At 39.5% G+C, this 19,461-nt stretch overlaps 2 protein-coding genes across 2 annotated transcripts; one reads left to right on the top strand and one right to left on the bottom strand.

Moving 5' to 3' along the window:
* Positions 1-4,658: 4,658 nt before the first annotated feature.
* mespaa (mesoderm posterior aa) lies at positions 4,659-5,580 on the top strand. The gene is made up of 2 exons (XM_038700806.1): positions 4,659-5,348; positions 5,494-5,580. The coding sequence occupies exons 1-2, from the start codon at positions 4,659-4,661 to the stop codon at positions 5,578-5,580; spliced, it is 777 nt and encodes a 258-aa protein (XP_038556734.1).
* A 949-nt stretch (positions 5,581-6,529) lies between these two features.
* LOC119889854 (aminopeptidase Ey-like) lies at positions 6,530-19,282 on the bottom strand. The gene is made up of 21 exons (XM_038700749.1): positions 18,026-19,282; positions 16,369-16,960; positions 15,436-15,578; positions 14,915-15,054; positions 14,114-14,240; positions 13,794-13,948; positions 13,581-13,694; positions 13,274-13,417; positions 12,980-13,045; positions 12,727-12,792; positions 11,255-11,427; positions 11,051-11,127; positions 10,805-10,938; positions 10,645-10,700; positions 10,390-10,537; positions 10,086-10,177; positions 8,522-8,632; positions 8,074-8,241; positions 7,667-7,807; positions 7,020-7,101; positions 6,530-6,841 (listed from the first exon to the last, which is right to left on the bottom strand). The coding sequence occupies exons 2-21, from the start codon at positions 16,956-16,958 to the stop codon at positions 6,683-6,685; spliced, it is 2,886 nt and encodes a 961-aa protein (XP_038556677.1). The 5' UTR covers positions 16,959-16,960; positions 18,026-19,282; the 3' UTR covers positions 6,530-6,682.
* Between the last annotated feature and the right edge of the window lie 179 nt (positions 19,283-19,461).

Genomic DNA, 19,461 nt, shown 5'->3' with positions numbered 1-19,461 from the left:
CAAGGGGACAATAAATCAGATCTTATCTTATTTCTCTCCCTCACACAATGCTTCCTTTCAGCATTTTCACTTTGAACAATGTTATAAAGAATACATGCCAACTAAGAAAATATACCAGAGGTCTGAATAGGCCTTTTTCACAGCAGATATTTTGACTTGTTACTGTAGGTAATGGTGTTACTAATTAACATTAACATTAACAACAGCTCCATTTTCTGCAAGTATCCCACCATGACAGTTTGACAGTCACCCAGCATGCACCACAACCCTAAAAGTGAAGCAGCTAAATGGAATTCAAACCTCATTAACTGTATTATTTACAGTAGTGGACGAAAGTACACAAATACTGTGTACTTGATTAAAAGTACAGATACCCTTATTAAATATTACTCCACTAAAAGTCTTAAATTTAATTCTGCTTTTTAAAATAAGTATCTATCAAAAGTATTTAGTAAGGTTATGTTTATCAGTGGTTTGTGACATGACAAACATAAACAATGGCAGGTTGGCCTTTCAATAATAATTCAAGTTACTCAGTTGTATGTATGTGTGTGTGTGTGTGTGTGTGTGTGTGTGTGTGAGTGTGTGTCAGTGCTGTACGAATTATTTAAACCCTTTACTTAAAGAAAAGTACTAATACCACACTGTAAAAATACTCTGCTGCAAGAAAAAGTCCTCCATTGAAAATGTTAATAAAGTATGTAAGTATAATCAGGAAAATGTACCTACAGTATTAAAAGTAAACGTACTCATTGCAGAGAGAAAAATGTCCTGTGAGAATTACTATTATATATCAGATTATTATTATACTCCTGCATTAATGTAAAAGCAGGATTTATTTAGGGTGGTTTTGTATCGGAGTGCAACTAATGATTATTTTCATTATGGATAAATCTGCTTATTATTTTCTCCATTAATCAATTTTCTAACTCCTGAAAATAGTGAGAAATGCCATCACAATTACCCAGAAGTGACAACTTCACAGTGTTTGCTTTGTCTAAGCAATATTACAAAGCTCAAAATTACTACAAATAAATTTATATAATTAAAAGGAAAATCAGCTAATCGTCACATTTGTGAAGGTGGAACCATGAAATATTTTTACATGAAAAATGTCTTAAATGAGAAGAAGTTGTTGCCAGTTAATTTCAATATCAATCTAATAATGGTGTCAGCTGCACTCGTATAAAATGATAGGTAGATTAATTTATAACAAAACATATTTTAATAGGTATTCACATGTTTTATGAATATGAATCTGAGATATACTAGAGTAGAAGTAAAAAGTGACATTAAAAGAAAATACTCAAGTAAAATACAAGTACATCAAATTTGAAATTAAGTACAGTACTTCGGTAAATGTACTTAAATACTGTCCAGTACTGATCATTTACACCACTGCTTTTCTTAATGTGACATGTCAACATGTCTCCTGTGAAACAGGCCTGTTGTAAGGACTATTATAAGTCCCTACTACTATAAGTTGTGTGGGTTTAAAAAACCTTTGACTGCAGTGTGAAAAGACTTAACAAAAGAAAAGTTGAAAAATGAATGATGTGTTGCAACACAGAAAAACAATAAATACTTTGTATTTTAGGAAAAACAATCCATAAAAGATCCTATGACGCAAAAGGCTGAAAATATATTATATTATTTAACACAGTTGTGTTTTTTGCAAGATTGTCTGTGAAATATGCTCCAACACAATATCAAAAATAATTGAAAACTGAAGTAATTCTATGGTGGTTTATGCATACTACAAATGTCACAGGCAGAAAATATGCCATAAAGAAGCCATACATAATCCTATGTGAATATTACTGGAAGGCAATATCAGGTAACCTTAAACATAACCTTAAATGTAACATTAACAATTGGGAGACAAACATCATAGTGTTTTCCTCCCTTATTCTGAAGTATGTGAGATATGAGTAATCTGAGTTTTTTTCCACAGCAGGCGAGAGATCAACCTCTGCCACAGGTTATCTAGTTTATTTAGTGTATCTTTGTTAATGGGGCTCTGCAAACACAGAGAGGTCCTTGGCACCGCTAAGTCTAGACCAAGATATAAGGTCCTCCCTGCTCTTTCCATCTTTCTCTCACCTAAAGGCCTAATTACCTGCCAGAGCCTACAGAGAGACCTTTATTATTCATAGAGGTGTGTGGAGCTGCATAGCAGGCAGGAGTGTCTGCCACATGCATGCAGTTCATTTGATATGCAAGCAGCAAACCTAACACAAAGCTTAATACACTCACTTAAGGCTTTCATCACAGAAAAGCTAATAAACTCTCGGGACTAAAAGGTTTGAGATGAAAGGGTTAGCACAGCTGTGCTAATTATTCACTCATTACATGTGAGTAAACACCATCAGAGCTAATGTGGATTAAGAGAAGACAGATCCTCTCATCATCAGCCTGGGAGGGAGAGAAGAAAGTTGACAGCTGAAGGTCCTTCTGAAGAAGGTTTATAATAATCAGTTAATAGTTTATCATTTAAAAAGAAATAAAATGAAAGCGGTGCTTTCCCTAAAATGTACACAAATAAAATACATTTAATAAATAAATAAAATAAATCTATGCAGGAAAATAAACCTTCAAATTTTTTTCTGTGTACAACAGAAAGTATCCCATCTGTGAAAGCTTCAAACTCTAATCAGTGGGAGAATTAGTTGTAATAAGTGCTGTCAATCATTTTACACTCTTTATCAGATTATAGATACTTTACTGTGCTTGTACTAGAAAAGTAACCTGTATGTTACAAAGCAACAGATCAGTATGAGGAAAATAACAACCCTATATGTAACAAAAACAGATGAAATGTTGAGAGGTTGCGTCCTGCGACTCATATAATGTTGTGTCCCATATTAATGTGGGGTTGGAGCTCCCTCTGGGAATACTTGGGTCAGCTGTCAAGCCTGGTGTCACCTCACACACTTTCTAACTCAAGACAAATTAAAAAAACTACACTAGCTTCAGCAAAATCAGTTTCAACAGCGTTTTGACATTTTGATTTTCAAAATTTTTTAATGTCATAAGAGGAGTGCCATCCTTGTCTGGTATATTTCTCCTAATTCAGATGTCTGTTTTTCTTGCATAACCTAGGTGGTGGAGAGCTGTGCGTGACTGGTTCACACGTACCACTCATAGGTTTCACCTCAGCTGCAGAGCAGGAGTCAAATGTGACGCGGTGGTTTGTGGGAACGCTGCTCGGGACTCAGATCCATGGTCAACACCTGACGATCAAATCCACAGAAATATCAGAGGGAATCCAGTGATCTGTTCAAACATTCAAAAATCAAAATCCCTACTCTGCTAAAGAAATTCACTGAATAGAAAACAAATCATGGAGTTGAACAATGTTCAGTTCAGTTCAGGATCTTTACAGATGAGAAAAAGAGACTTGTTTTGCAGCATAAAAAAACAAAAACACAATTAGATAATTGCGGTTTTGACCAACTAAATTCCCATACCAACAAATCACTGAGAAGGTCTGGACTGAATCTGCGTAGGATCTGTAAAATAAAACAATAGAATAAGAATATAAATAAATTGTTGCAAAGTAAACATTCAGTAGAAGACTGATGACAGAATGCATCATGTCTTTATCTACACAAAGAATCATGATCACTCCTCTCAACTCTCTCCCCTCTGCTACCAACAATGTTATTTTTTTTAGTCTTCTTTTAGTTTCCAACATCATAATATCTCAATAACAGGGACATTAACTGGACTGTCTGTAGTGTAGAAACTGAAGATTATCGAAGCAGGTAAGTACCACTGAGCTCGAAAACCCAGCCAGGACGACTGTCATTTATTAAACCTAAAAGACAGACTCAATTCTTCAAATATAAACAATATATATATATATATTGGTTCTGCACATTCTTCCTTTGCAGTTCAGGGTTCCCAGGCCAGTGAGGCCTACTGCTGAGTCAGTGTCCAAACAGGAGTAGGTGCAAACTCCTCACACCTCACAGCTGCCCTGGCACACTTCTCCAGCCTGACCTAGCAGGGGCAGCAGCAAAGAGCAGCACTAATGACATGTAGAACTGACTAATTAACTTCAGTGTCTCACTAAACAACTTTTACTGGATATGGATGATGATGGGACAGAAACATTGACTAGTGTTGACTGAACCCGAGACCTTACAGTTACAGGGCTCATCATTTCATTCAAACAGCCTGAGCCATTCATAAAAATAAATTGCTCTTGGATTATTGGACATGTTTGGTAACAGATCATTTAGCTGTCTGCAGTCACAGCCAATGAGTATAGATTTCGTATTTTGAAAATCCTCAGGTTCAGAGACAGACCAGTGACCCGCATAAAACCTCTTTCATGTTCCCAGGCTGCAGTAGCCTATAGTGTGAATTTGTCTACTTTATGATGCCCGTGCGAGCTGCCAGGTCACACCTTGTTTTGGAGCTGGCCCGTTTCCCATGGGACCCCCTGGCCTAGGTGTCAGCCCTGCTCCCAGAGCTTCTCAGGACCTGAGGTGGCTGATGAAGGTGCAACCTCGCACCTCCCACCACATATATGGAGCAGTCTCCATGGTCCTCCTCACTATCCTCTGCCTGCCTTACCAGCAACACACAGCTCACTGCTCAGGGAAGAGCTTACAACCACAGCATCAACTGCAACGACTACAACAGCAGCTATGGAGGTGTCCTACTGCTCTCCTCTCCAGCTCCAGGAGAACTCTTTCCTGTTTGACTGCGAATCCCTGCTGGACAAGTCTTATGATCCTTTGGCCTATGATCTAGCCCCGGACCCTGGTTACTTCAGCGCTGGAAGCAGCTTGTCTCCGACCTCTTCTGTGGACTCCTTCTGCTTCTCCCCCACCTCCCTCCAGCCTGCCGGGAACAAACAAGACGCTTTGGACTGTTTCATCTTCAACAGCCAGGCAGCGCCTCCTCTTGCCCAAGAGACGCAGACTCTGCCCTGCTCCGGATCCTCCACAACCACCTCCACCACAAAGAAATCCAGGTCCAGGTATCCAGGGAAGAAGCGCCAGACAGCCAGCGAGAGGGAGAAGCTGAGGATGAGGGATCTGACAAAGGCCATGCATCATCTCAGGTCATACCTTCCACCCTCTGTGGCACCAGTCGGACAGACCCTGACCAAGATCGAGACGCTGCGCCTCACCATCCGCTACATCTCCTACCTGTCAGCCCAGCTGGGCCTCAGCGACGAGGCGCTGGAGCAGAAGAGGTCCTCAGGCTTTGTGGGGCAGCAGCAGAACCTCAACCAGTTCCTCGGTCAGCCAACAGCCTGCTACAGCACACAAGAATCAGACTGTAACACCATGAGCACAGCCCAGCTGTCCTCTCTACAGAACTCATATCAGGTAAATTTCAATTTCAATAATTTTTGAACTAAACAGAATTTACTTTACAAGTGCTTTGTTTTACATAAACTATTAATTTGCACATGGTTTTCCAAAGTGTTACCATTGAACGAGTTCATAACCAAAATCTGTTTTCTGTTGTCAGGTTTCTAGTGGAGTTTGCTTCTCCAGCGAGCAGTACTGGACTCCACAGCAGCAGCTACAAAATGCAAACTTGTATGGACAGTGCTGAGAGATATGGCGATCAATCCTCTCAACTATTTTCATTGCAACAATGACCTCAAACATTGATTTATGGACAAAACTTCTCATTTTTGTTATTTTGAACAAAATATATTTCTGTGTTTTTTGTATATAGAACTGTGTATTTATTGAGCTTTCACAATGTGAACAGAATAAATATTATTTATCAAAATAACCCTTGAGTGTGTTGCATTCATCCGAATGGCTTTGTTGTTGCACCAGACCTGGTGCTTGGCCTCCACTTCCTTACACAAACACCGCAGCTGTCAGCAGGACAATGAGGTGCTAAACAGGGAGCACATCCCCTCTAAAGTCCTTAAGGAAAGACCCCCACTGAGAGAAGTGGCAGCTGAACTAGGACCAGTTAACTGGCACCTTTTCCATCCTGTGTAAACATGGCTGATGGTTGAGAGCCTGAAAGAAACCTCATGATAAATAACTGGCCCTGGATTAAGTTCAGAAAGTTGGGCAATAGTTCTGTTGATCTGTTTTAATTCCTGTTGGAAGTTGTTCCTCTGCAGTTTCCATATATATAACCTAGAACTTAAATATGGACAAAGACATTCAGTGTGTAATGTCTTAGTCATTTAGGACGGCTATGTCAACAACGTAATCTGTGATGCTGCCCAGATGCCTGGAGCTGCCTTACTTATAATAACTGAAGCTTTGTGGACATTTATTTTCAGTCAAGTGATTTACATTCAGATGAGCTTTGTTTAGTTTTTATTATTTTTAGCACATGCTGTCTTGAAACACAAGCTGTGCTCCCAACCTTTCAAAAATCCCCAAGGTGGTCTCAAAGAATGCTCTCTGTCTTCTTGTTTCTCCTCTCAGGAGCTAAAGGGATAAGCAGTAGCAGAATATCTTTTGTGATGTGACAATTATTTAAAATATTGAAATGTACAAGTAGTACTAAAGCATATTTTCCACATGCAAAACCAGATTTTGGTATCAAATTTATTCATAAAAAGGCTTAATCAAAACAATACATTTTTTAAAAGTTCCATCAATTCAAAAAATTTCTACATTTAGTTCCAGCTGGAGCAAAAGTCAGTAGAACAATACATTTGAAAAATTAGTAGGGGAGAGTGTTAAACAAGAGAAGATGCTTCACTGGTGAACCATTCATGCACCTGTTGCTTGTTCAAGGCCACCCAGTTCATGTTGGCCTTAGTTCTCTCCAGTACCTGATCAAAAGACGAGGTGGCCGAGCCTAACTGCCCTGCATTGTCTTCTTTGAACTGCAGCAGCTGGAGAGAGAGGGGGATGGGTACCCAGTAACTCTTAGGTCTCATACATTTGGATACAGAGATCATGCTTGTACCATACCTGACAAACATTAGTCTAGTTATTAATCACAAATTGTCGATGTGAAATGAAACATTGGGTCATTACAGAAAACAACAACACGTATTAGAGAAACTGTACCTGCTTGTACTCAAACTCAGTGGAGAATCGCTTGGTCACTCCATCAATTAGTCTTCCGAAGTTAAATGATCCGCCACCATAGCTGAAGAAAAGGCAAAAACAAGATAGGCTTTGATCATTTTGCAAATAACTACAGGCTGTGTAACCAAAGCTTTTGAGTGATGTTGTACTCAGTAAAGCTAAATGCTAATGTTAGCATGCTAACATGCTCACAATGACAATGCTAACATGCTGATGTTTCGCAAGTATAATGTTCACAGTGTTCACCATCTTAGTGTAGCGTGTTAGCATGCTAACATTTGTTAATTAGCAGAGGATTAGAGGTGGATGTAAAGGGCATCAGTTTTGCTGGGATACTGGCAAAAGGCAAATTTTGACCTGATGATGATGCTAGAGGAAAAGTCAGAGGATTCCCGAAATCATCAAGATTCACCCACTGGGCACCAAACCTCATGGCAATCCATTCATCAGCATAGTAGTTGAGATATTTCAGTTTGAACCAAAGTGCTGGACCAACATCACCCGACTAAACATCCTTCTAACAGCATCATGAATGTGTATTGTGACACTGCATTGCTCTACCAGTTGAGTTTACTGTCACAGCGCCATTTGATGGAATATACATGTGTGGATAAGGGAAAACTCACTCATTGAATAAATGGGCCCAGTTGGCTCTGACAAAGTCCCATGCCAGAGGCTGACCGATGGGGTTACTAGCAATGTAAACAATGGTGAAGGTGGCATCCTGCTTACGGATCTTCTCTGGGTCCAGACAATATTGGAGATACCTGAAACACACTCACAGTGAGGACAAAACCCTAATGTGTGGAACAGTGTTTGAGGTAGGACCATCTAAACCCAGCAGTGACCATTTTCTGTCAGAACATGTTACTTATAATGATAAAAGTTTGATATAAATAAAACGTACAGAAGGTTTGTTTATTCATCATGCACTAAGAGCTTGATGTAGAGTGCAATGTGACCTGAAGAAGAGAACACACACACAAACAATGAGAGAACAAACATTACCCAGGATGATGTCAGTGGTACTGACCTGTTCAGCAGCCATGGCTGTTTGGTGCAGGACAGAGCATGCATGAGTTTTTCAGCTTCCGAAGCAATGGTGGCATTCTTGTACATGGACCAAGCAAAGTCCCACTCCGCTATACCTCCTGCTGCAATTGCACTACAGTAGACTGTGGACTTCAAGTTGGGACTAATTCTGGAACGATTGATACAGATGACAAAGAGTCAAAGGAAATGACAGCAGAGGCTGGGAAAGATACCAGGGAGGTCAAGTGGGAAATGGCTGATAAGAGTCTGAAGTGATGGAAGGTAAATACTGGAATTAAATTAAAACAACTATTGCATTTAACACAATTTGACATATTAATACCTGTGAAAATGAGGAGGAAAGAAAGAATAATATATATAAGCACTATTGAAATAAAGAGAGAAAATAAATGAAAAGAATGAAAGAAAAGGCTGAGGTGCCAACCTACATGTTGTTGTTTGGGTTTTTCATCCACTCTCTGAACCAGCCAGTGGTCAGCTGCTTACAGCCTTCCACGTCGGTGCTGCAGGCCAAGGAGATTGCATTCACCTGGTTGTACCTGGAACATGAGATGATACAGGTGTCAGAAGAGTGTTCCAGAAGGGCCCAATTGTGGACCTCAGATGGGGACCCCAGGTCTGCGAGCCAGTGGGAAGAGAGTAGGTTCCCCATGCGTGAGATGGGCTTTAAGTAGTGTTAATGTAATGTTTTTGTCAGGTAAAAAAAAATAGCTAAAAATTTTTTCTTGTTGTGTGTCAGGTATGACAGAAATACTATGTTAAATTACCTAAAAAATCATGGTTGAAATTACAGCAAGTGTTGAAGAACAGCCCTTTAAAACCACGTGAAACATGTTATAATATATTTTCTCTTGAATCAAACTGGAAATATGAATCTCTCTTGTGTTGTCACTGTCAGCGTTTGATTTTAGTGAATTTGGTGTGCCTAAACTCATACTGCCTTCTGAACATGTACATAGAATACAGAACATCTTCTATACACTCTATTTTTTCCACACCTTGCTAATGTTAAAATGCTGATGTTAGTTACAAATATCTTTATAAAAGACTGAAGATACAGATAAAAGATTATATCTGGCCTGAACATTTTACTCTTTGCGTGGCTTTCTTACTAAAAGCAGATTTTGTTTTACACAGAAGACACTGTTACCCTCTCAGTCTGAATGAAAATATGTTCAATTTACCAAAAAAAGCAGCCTATTTTTGTTTGAGCTTTTATAATGTTGCAGAAAAGGAAGTAACCCATATATGCAGAGTCCTTCTCTCTTCCCTCTGGCTGGGGTCCGCAGACGTGAGGTCAGCAGCTGGGCCCTCTGTTAACACTGATGAAAGAGTCCCTTACAACTCCTAAGTGTTGACTCATATGATTAGGTGAACAAAGCCAAACTCGGATCAAGTAAAACCCAAAATGCAGGTTTTTAGTAGAACTGCACTGAAGTCTTCCAGGAGTGAGAATGTAAGTGAAGAAGTAAACATAAACTCAGGAGATAGAATATCTTTCTATCAAGATAAGGGCAAACTGGAGGGAACACATTAAAAGAGATACTGGAGAAAGGCACACAGTGTGGAGAAGATTATGTAAGGTACAGCTTGGAAAGATTTTTTGACAGAGGATGGGTAACTTTGAGAGTTACCTAGTTTTCCCACTTTAATTAAAGTTTCAGCTCATCTACATTGCATTAATCCACAAAGAAATGGTTTAATGTGGCTTAGCACAATGTAAGTTGCCAATCAAAAAAGAGTAGATTTTATATTGACTTTCATTGAATCCTGTGCTTTTCTGTGTATCATCCTGTTTGACTCAGCTCTTTAAGGTTTGTAGGACTAACATCAATCTAGTCATGACAGCCTCATAACTTTTATAATAGTTACAGTCCGGTCTTAAAGTGGTCATTGTTATCAATGTTATATATTAACAGTGTTAATATAACACATATGTGTGCAAAAGACTGAAGCAGACATTTAAAACAAACAGCACTTCAACAGCCTTACTGGTCGTTGTGGTTTTCCGGGATCTTTGTCCAGTTGAGAGTGAGCTCTTTGAAGTATTTAAACAGAGGAGTGACCTGTTTCTTTATGTAAGCCTGAGGGGTGAAGATACACATGTTTTGTTAATTTGGATTCCTGTTTGAGAATAGAAATGTGTCATTCAGAAATGAATTTACATTGCATATGATTCCTAGCTATATTGTTCCATGATCTGCATTTTTTTTTTTGGGGGGGGGGGGGGGGATCAGCATTGGAATTAATTTATAGAAGCAGTATAACAAATGTTGAACAGTCATTCATCACAAACCTGCATGGGTCCATAAACTTCACTGCGGTCAAACATGAGGAAAAAGTAGTCCAAGTTTCGTCTGGCTGTCTGCCAGGGCATGTATTCGACTTCTTTCTCAAGGAACTTGGTAGTCCTCAGAGCCAGAGTGGTGGACACGATCCTTGCCCTGAAAAATTGAAATTGAGATACAATTACTCAGCCCTCTCATTCAATATCTGAGACACAATACTTTGTAAAAAAAATAATAACATAAATAACAAGACATGGCCTCGCCTTGCAAGGTTGAAAGCATCATCGATAATTTGAGCTCGGTTGATCACTGGAATATCCTGAAAAGTGAACAAGGAAATGACACAAGGAAACTGAGTTTGGATAGTCACACTGCAGAAGTAATGCAGTATCATTTCCAAGCAGATATACTGGCTTATTGTACCTGATGTCTGGAGCTCAGCTTGGTGAGGAGACGCTCCCAGTTTTCAGAGTCATAGTTAACTCTGTAGAAGCCCTTCATATTTATGTTGGCTACCAACCACTCATTAGGACCAAGAGTCAAGTTTGTGTTTGTGGCTGTTTGGATGGAGATAAATAAACAACTGCTAAAAAATGCTTTCTGCTTACTTTTTGTATTGTGTTCATCATCCTTGCAATGCTATCAACGTACACCTGAAATTAATTTTACCTTCTTTGTTAAGAAGCCAGTACTGCTGCTCAGCTCCACCAGTCTTAATCCACGTAATAGGGACAAACCACTCATAACTGGAGCCGCATCCGTCCAGCCATACATATGAATGTAAACACAGTGCAAAGACAGAGGAGGTGAGTTTCTTATGACAGTGGTGTTCACTATGACCTCATATATGAAACATTAAAAAAGTTTTCCTACTTGAACTCTGAAGGTATGTTCACTTCAGAGTCTGGGTCCAATAAGAAGTGTTTCTGGGTGATTTTTCCAGTCTGGGTGTTGATGGTGACCACTGGGAAACCCATCTGTAGGATCCAGCGGTTCATGATAACCTCCACAGAGTGTGGCAGCTTTATGCCGGCTTTATCCACTGCCTGGTTACAGGAACATTCAAATATTAGTAATAGTATGACTCTTCCTTGCTTCCTGCAGAGAAATTACTTTACTTCTGATAAACACTTCAGAGGGCAGCTACATCAATGCATACTGCTGACAAATGTTTTGATACATGTATTTCTTCATGGTGTCATGACTTGTAACCATTTACTTTATCTCAGAACTGACTCTACTGTTGACTATTGACCATTGAGTCAAAATGAATAATAGACAGATTCATTTTTCAACTGTTTAAAGCAAACCTACTGTCTTGTGTCTATCTTGTGTTGAAAAGCATTCAGTATGGCCACAAGAGCCAATTACAGTTTTATGCTAAATACTAAAAAGCAGAGTAGCACAAGCAGAAAAGATCCATAAAGTTAACCACATTACTGGTAATGTCAGTTACATTGCAATACATAAAGTTTGTTAACCTTAGTTAACATTAGCCATCATAGGCTACAGTCATAGCAAAACAGGTTGTACTGTAGCACCAAGTGAAAGCAAGTGTGTTGTATTTCTTATGAATTCAACTTCCAATTTGTGAGAGGAAGTGTGTTATTTTTAATATGGCTTTACAGACGCACTAATAAATATTTTTACCTAAAATAATTGCCCAGAAAACTCACATTAGATGTGACATGAAATGCAAACTCACTGCAGGCTAATGTTGCCTGCCTAGCACCAAACCACAGAGAAAACAATTTAGCCACTAGCATTGTGCACGTAGTGAAGAATTTAGCAGCCAAACTGTCGATACTTCCCTCAGGAGTTGGTGGAGACTAAAAGCAGAGCTAAGGAGAGTGAATATTTGACTTATATTTGCTGGGTTTAGGCCTACCGAGACACAACTCCAAATGACCGTTAATGTGTCTCTATGTCTGCTGCTGGATGTTTAAAAAGGCTACTGCATGCTAACATTTAGCCTTTTCAGTTTTATAAGGTGAGATGTCAGTGTTATGTTTACAATTTGTTGTTCTGCAGTTGGAGACACTCTACAAACTACTAGAGCTACTGAGACGTGTTGACTGGGTTTTTACAGGTCATATCTGTCACTTTTTGTCACTTCAATAAATAATATATTCACATTCATTACAGTGCACTGTTCATGAGACATAGACGTGTTTAGAGTCTGACATGATGCTGAACATGCTGGATACATACTACTTATGCAGAATTCTTTAAAGAAATATCTTACTGTTTTTGTACTAAATTAATCATGAATGAACAAAGCACTTTTCCTTTTAAAGTAGTCATTTTATGGAAAGAAAGCAGTTGTGATGATGGGGCAATCTTACCATTTGCAGGTGCTTCCAGAGATCTGTGTAAACTGTGTTCTTATACTTGAACTCCTCCAAGTATGTCTGCAGACAGATAATAACCTATTGGTCAGACTCTGGTTGTGCTTTTCTGGTAAACAAAACTAGTTATGCAGGCCAATGAAATGGTGATATGACAACATTTACCAAATTAAATACGTTTTGCTGACTTCAGGGCAGTTTCACCACACATACAGATTAGATGCTCATCAGTTTAATCAGCTGTACTCACATGGAGTCCTTGGGAAAAGACAGTCTCAGTGATAAACTCTGAGAGCATCCTGAGGACTGCGGCTCCCTATAAGGGAAAACAGGAGGATATTAGAGTGAAATATCAGATGGGATAGAATTACAGCTATCTGTTAATGAGGATCAGTTATTCATTAGTCATTTAATTATATAGTTCCCAAAGAGGGTGGCAAAGTCCTAGGTGAGGACCAACAGCAGAAAAATAAAACTTGGGCTTGAAGAGAACAATACATTGGGGTAAGCCAGTTGTGATGTGTTGCCCTCAATTATACTGCACCTTGCTGTATGTGATGGAGTCAAACAGCTGACTGATGTGCTCTGGCTTCAGGATGTCCTCCTCATTGGTTGAGAGGGGATGGGAGGAGGCCAAGGCATCCACAGCCATTACACCAATGATCTCATTCAGAACTATTAAATCTTTCTGGAAAATACACAGAGATATTTTGTTTTTGGTATTTAGCATTGTGGTATGACCAGACAACCCCCCCCCCCCCCCCAAAAAAAAAGACATCAAATTAATTTCTACATCCTCATTGTCAGTACTTGGCTCAAACTATAGGAACTTTAAGGAGATCAAAGTTCACCATGTTCCACGTTGGTTCAGCATAGTTGGCTCCCAGATAAGAGACGTAGGTGGCAAACCCCTCATTGAGCCACAAGTCATTCCACCACCTCGTGGTCACCAAGTTCCCAAACCACTGAGGAGACAGAGCTTCATTTTATTGGCCGGTCTTTAAACACACTATCAAAGATATGTTTTTCGGAGGGCAGTACATGAATGTACTTCACTGTGATACCATATGCGCGAGCTCATGTGAGATGACTGTTGCCACCCACTCATTGTCTCCATTGGATGATACGCCAGGATTATATAAGAGGGCAGTTTCTCTGTAGGTGATCAGGCCCCAGTTTTCCATGGCTCCAGCACTGAAGTCAGGAAGAGCGATTTGGTCTAAAAACAACATAGAGATCATTTTTAGACAGCTCGCTTTATGTTTAAAAACTATAAAATATAAGCAATTAATAAAGATAATTTGTACACAAAGTAATATTGGTTAGTAGTACTGATTACAGTAATGTAAACTTATAGTGTGTGAGTGTGTGTTTGTGTTCCAACCTGACTTGCTCAGGGGGTAAGAAGAGTTGTAGTATTTCTCAAAGAATGCCAGTATGGGTCCAGTCTTCTCCAGGGCATAGTTTCCTTGGCCTTCCTCTATAGCCTTCTTGCGAGCCCAGATCCTGATCTGGACACAAATGTTGCTTTATTTACTGAACAGGAAAAAATGGTAGACCAGAGACCTGAGCTGAGCTTTGAGTCCAGCAGAGGGCAGCATAGAAACACCTTGACCAACAGGGAGGAGCAGCAAACTACAGGAGAGCCATTTGCTGTTTGTATTGGTAGCTGTAGTAGATGCAGTGGATGTTGGTAGTAATATAATAAATGGTTTCTAAAACTGCATTTGTAATAATTAATGGAAAATTGTGACTGCAAATTCACTTCAATCAATCATACAAACTAACACAGACTGTTAAATCAGAAGCATAGATATACAGCGATTCAAATTGAACCACTGAAGAAGTAGTGGCAGTAAATGCAACATTAGTAGTAGTAGAAGTGGTATTGGGGCGAAGTGTTGTTCTCGAAGCTGATTATTGAAGGATTGAAGAAAATTATTGAAGAAAAATCCTCTTCTTCCCTACAGGGAGTTGCAGGGAGGGGGTGGTCCAGAGTCTACAGTGCTACAGTGTTTCTTAACTATTAAAAAATAATAAAAATGACATAGTAGATGCACTGACAATTAACTGGGAAACACGTGCTACAAGACAACAGTATTCAAACCTATAAATGTAAATGACAGATGTTTTAAACTCATTTCCATTTGTGCGGTTCTGACTGTAAGATCTAATAAATAATTACCAAAACGTCTGCACCAGGTTTCGTCCCAATGAATGTAAAATCACACACAACAAAAGCCAGCAAGTAGGTTGACATAATCTCTGTGGGCTCAAATTTTGTCTGGATTAAACTCTGGCCATCCATAGTGATGTTAATAGGCTCTGTGTGGGGAAAAAGACAGCAGGTTTATTATAAGTGAAGAAAAGAGGTGTAATAAGCTGATTGTATAGGATAATACAGCAGAGAATTTATGTTTGAAGATGTAATATTGTTGCCATTATTATTGTTTTTCTTGTGACAATGTAAATAATATTTGGAGAGCAAGTTTGTCACTGTCATGAATAACAAAATGACCACGTAATACTTTTTTTTTTTTTTAAATGTTAATCGTGGTTACTGCTTACAACTGAAAAACAGATTTTTGTAAATGATATTACACAAGCTACAATATTACATTACACTTAATGTTGAGTTAGCATAAACATTACACATGGACAGTTGACATGTAAAATGTTTCACTGGACACTGAAACAAGAACTTGCCGTAATTCATGGCGTTGGACAGAGCCACAGTCTCATGGGGGTGCATGAGAGTTATGTGGAAGATAGCTTTCATGGCGGGCTCATCAAAGCATGGAAAGGCTTTCCTGGCATCCGTTGCCTGCATTTGAGTCGTAGCCACCACTCTGATAATAGCAGATATGAAAACCTAATGATTAACACTCACATGAAATGTTAAAGCAACCCTCCACCCATAGAGCCTAGATATAATCCACGTTCAATCTTTTCAATAAAAATTGTAATGAAGCAGTTGTTGTGTTTTTTTGATGTTCCCACTTTCCCTACACCTATCTTTTTTACTGCTCCCTCCTTGGTGACACCTGCAATTTCCTGAATAAATGTCAGCAACCTGGAAAAGCGTCTGAACTTTCTCAGAATTCAAAATGGAACAACCACTAGGAGTAAACAAAGTGACAATATTTTAAACCCTACACACAGCGGCTGTAAATGTAGCACACTGAGGTTTTGACATTATTATTACACTTTATTTTATTATGTTTTTGCCATGTGCAACAACATGGGCACTGGGTGTATCAAGTGGAGAATAGCTCTTTACAGTTTAGTTTAGGAATAAAACCTTTAATTAATTTAGAGGTGCTGGTAAATGGATTTTGTTACATTTGGACAGGGTCAGGCTAACTGTTTCCCTTTTTTCTAATCTTTGCGCTAAACTAAGCTGGCTGACAGTTTAACAACTTCTTCTCCTCTTGCTTTCTGCATTTCCCAAAATGCCCTTCTATGTCTTTAAAGTAAAGGCCAGGCTTAAATGCATGCTTTGCGATGCCTGTGTAGTTGTCGAGGTGTTTAAACCCTGCATTACTACATATTAACGTTTACACTTTGTTTCAGTCCTCACAATGATATCAAAAAGCAAATTAAATAAATGCCAAATTAAGGTTAAAAAGAGCATCATACTTTTTCACCCCATCTTCGAAGTATTCACTCCTGTAGAATCCTCCCAGGTCGTCGGACAGTTCTCCAACAAACTTGGTGAAGAGCTCATACATGCTGCCGGCCTGTAGCGGGCTGTTGAGCTGGACCACCAGGTACTGGGTGGGGACCTCCAGCCAGGTTTTTTTCATGCCAGGCGCAGCGGCTCCATTGAGGCCCGTCAGCTTGGCATGGAATCCCTCGATTATGGTGAGGTTCAGCTTGTTGGAGTGGATGATGATGAGGTCGGTCTCCCGCAAACATCTGAAGACCACCGTGGAGTGTCCAGTGAAGATATACAGGCCATCTACGTTGGGCTCCAGCCGGGGCCACAATGTCACATTGTAGGAGACAGGGGCGAGGGAGTCCGGAAGTCTGTAGCGCTGCCATGGCTCTTTCGGGGTGGAGGGCGTGGTGCTGGTGCTGGGGCTGACAGTGGATAGAAGTGTCTCTTCATTCTTTGACTTCTCCTGTGCGTAAACCACAGACAGAGCTATGATGGTGGCCACAACACCGATGGCTGCAACCACACAGGTGACTGCTACTGGTTTGCTGATGTAGATGCCTTTCCCCATGTCTCCACCAGAGAAGAAAAAGACAGACATGGGACACTGATTACTATTTATGCCCTGCCTTATATCAGGTATATTCAGCCCAGAGTTAATGATTGAGCTTCAGGGAAAACAGCTGACAGTCCAAAACACTGAGTTGTAAAAAGTCCTTGAGATAACAGAGAGTCCTGCCTAATCTGTAAACTTCATACCTGCATATTGGCTCCGAATAAAGGCCTTCTTTAGAAGCTGGCCTGTGGTGTCTTTGTTTATTCAGGACTGCAAATTGAGTGGCAATGGAAATACTATAGCACTGTGTGTGTCTGTGTGTATACATGCAAATGTCAACTGTTTACAGATCTGGCTATCCAATAGTAAAGAAACCGGAGTTATATAACCACATGGGCTAAGGAGAGGTTTATAAAACTGCAGACACTTTCATCTAGCCTCAAATGTTGTGCAAACTCTAAAGTTGATTTGGTTGACCAAAACAATTGTGGTTTATGAAATGAAGACATTTGGGTGGTTGAAATGAAAACACATATTTTGTGCTTGGAAGCCTTTCTTAACACAACTGGCACAGAAATGTCTTGAGAAATGACATTTGGATGTAGGTCTGCAAACAGAATTAAAATAATGATGACATTTGGATGTAAGTCTGTAAACAGAATTAAAACAATGAATATTTTTGTAGATTGCACAATTAATCAACTCTTGCCCAATAACATGAAGTAAAAGAGAAGAATCAGCATTCAGCTAACTAGAGTGAAGGATGGTGGATCTGACAGTCAGTTACTTCTTATTACCAGAGCGCCGCAAGTAGTGACGCAGTAATTCTGTCTAACTGTGCAAAACAATTCCTGTGAAATGTCTAATAAGCCTTCAAACTCATGGATCTATCAGTTAAACTCGCTGGTCTCAATGACACTTGAAGCAATGTGAGCCTACCAAAGCAGACCCTTGCATATTTTGGGTCTGTTTTCGCTATGAACGCCTGGTAAGAGCCCGCACGAAAACCACATCGCATGCAGACAGACATACAGACATCACATTATAGTATGATGGAATGACAGCAAATTATGTTTTCATACCTTGTATTTAGTTTGACTCAGTGGATTCACCTGTTGACTGTGGAATCTGATTTTAAAGCAGTGTTGTCTGCCACGCTGCACTCACTTTTAGCACGTCAGCTGCTTATCCAAAAAAATGCTCCAGATCTCTCATTTGAAAGTTTGTCCTGAAGAGCTTCAGTTTGTTGCCAAAGAGGAATCCTATTTATACCAGGTCAGGCAAAATCTGCAACGTCCCCAGTAAATCCAGGGTGAGTCTGTCTCAAGGATGTATGAGGCAGGATACGGGATATTGCGCAATCTTCAAACACAGAATATACAATTATTGCCATTGGCAGCTGGTCTTGAACTTGCTGTGTCTTGCCTTGTCTTAAGGGTAGATACAGTGCAATACTTCTGAATACTATCTTTTCTTAGGATCAGAATACATATGTTTTCCAAAAGTAGTGTACAATGTGCAATGGTACGTGAACAGTGCTGGACACAGGTCTATACATTTCTCTTCACATTTTCTTGAGAAAGGATAGCATTCCAGAGGAACTTTTTTAGAAATTCATGTTCATTGTACAGATTTTAGTGCTAGCTGATATTATGCAGGCTCAAGACGCTTGGTAAATATCTGGAACAACTAGACTTTTTTCACATTAGCATGAAGTGAAGTGGCGCTGGACATTAGAAGCCTTAAAATACAAGTGTGGCACGTCAGGTCACAAGCCTTCCCATTGGGTTGAACAAAATATACTCCCCCACTTTGTTGGAAATGTTCTATGCGCATCTTTATAGTTGCACTTAGCTGTACAGTTGGCTGCTATGATGTTAAAGTGATTCCGTAAAATTAATAAAATTATGAAGGGAAGGCACAATGCAAAATGCCATGGCCACAAACTCCAAACAGCTCCAGACCCTATGCTTCCCAAACATGATAGCATCTGTTGTTAGACCATCCCTGCCTGATTAACGCACATATCTGTCATCCTCTATGCCTGCTTACTGTTTAAAATTCAAACCTAGGTACTAGGGTTATGTCACAGTAATATTCTCAAAAGCCACAGAAGACTTTACACAACTGTTTCCGCAGGTGGTGTACTCCCATGATTTGTAGTTTAACTTTGACATGTAAAATCAATGGAGAGCACTTTTAACCTTTTCAATAACTTTAACTTTACAAAGGTAATAAAAAGACAGCAAACCCTCTTATCAACTCATGTTGTCACCTTGAACCATCAGTGTCACAGCATTTGTTTCAAACAGGGTGAAAACGAGAGACATTTCTCCTCTGTGCTAATCTTACTCCTCCATTGTACAATGATGGTGTATCAATGTTAAGTGAGTACAAAATGTAGAGTGCAAGTACTGTAGGCTTTTGCATAGCCTTGGCTAACAATACAGCATGCAGTTCAATAAAATGTCTAATAAAAAAAATCAAATCAGACTAATTTATTCAGTAAGACCACTTT

This window comes from Micropterus salmoides, unplaced genomic scaffold (genome assembly GCF_014851395.1).
Source record: "Micropterus salmoides isolate LMB-PRFRI ecotype aquatic unplaced genomic scaffold, ASM1485139v1 Ms_hic_scaffold_6, whole genome shotgun sequence".
Classification (NCBI taxonomy): domain Eukaryota; kingdom Metazoa; phylum Chordata; class Actinopteri; order Centrarchiformes; family Centrarchidae; genus Micropterus; species Micropterus salmoides.
Note: the sequence above shows the minus strand (reverse complement) of the source record. Positions and strands in the feature narration are given on the sequence as shown.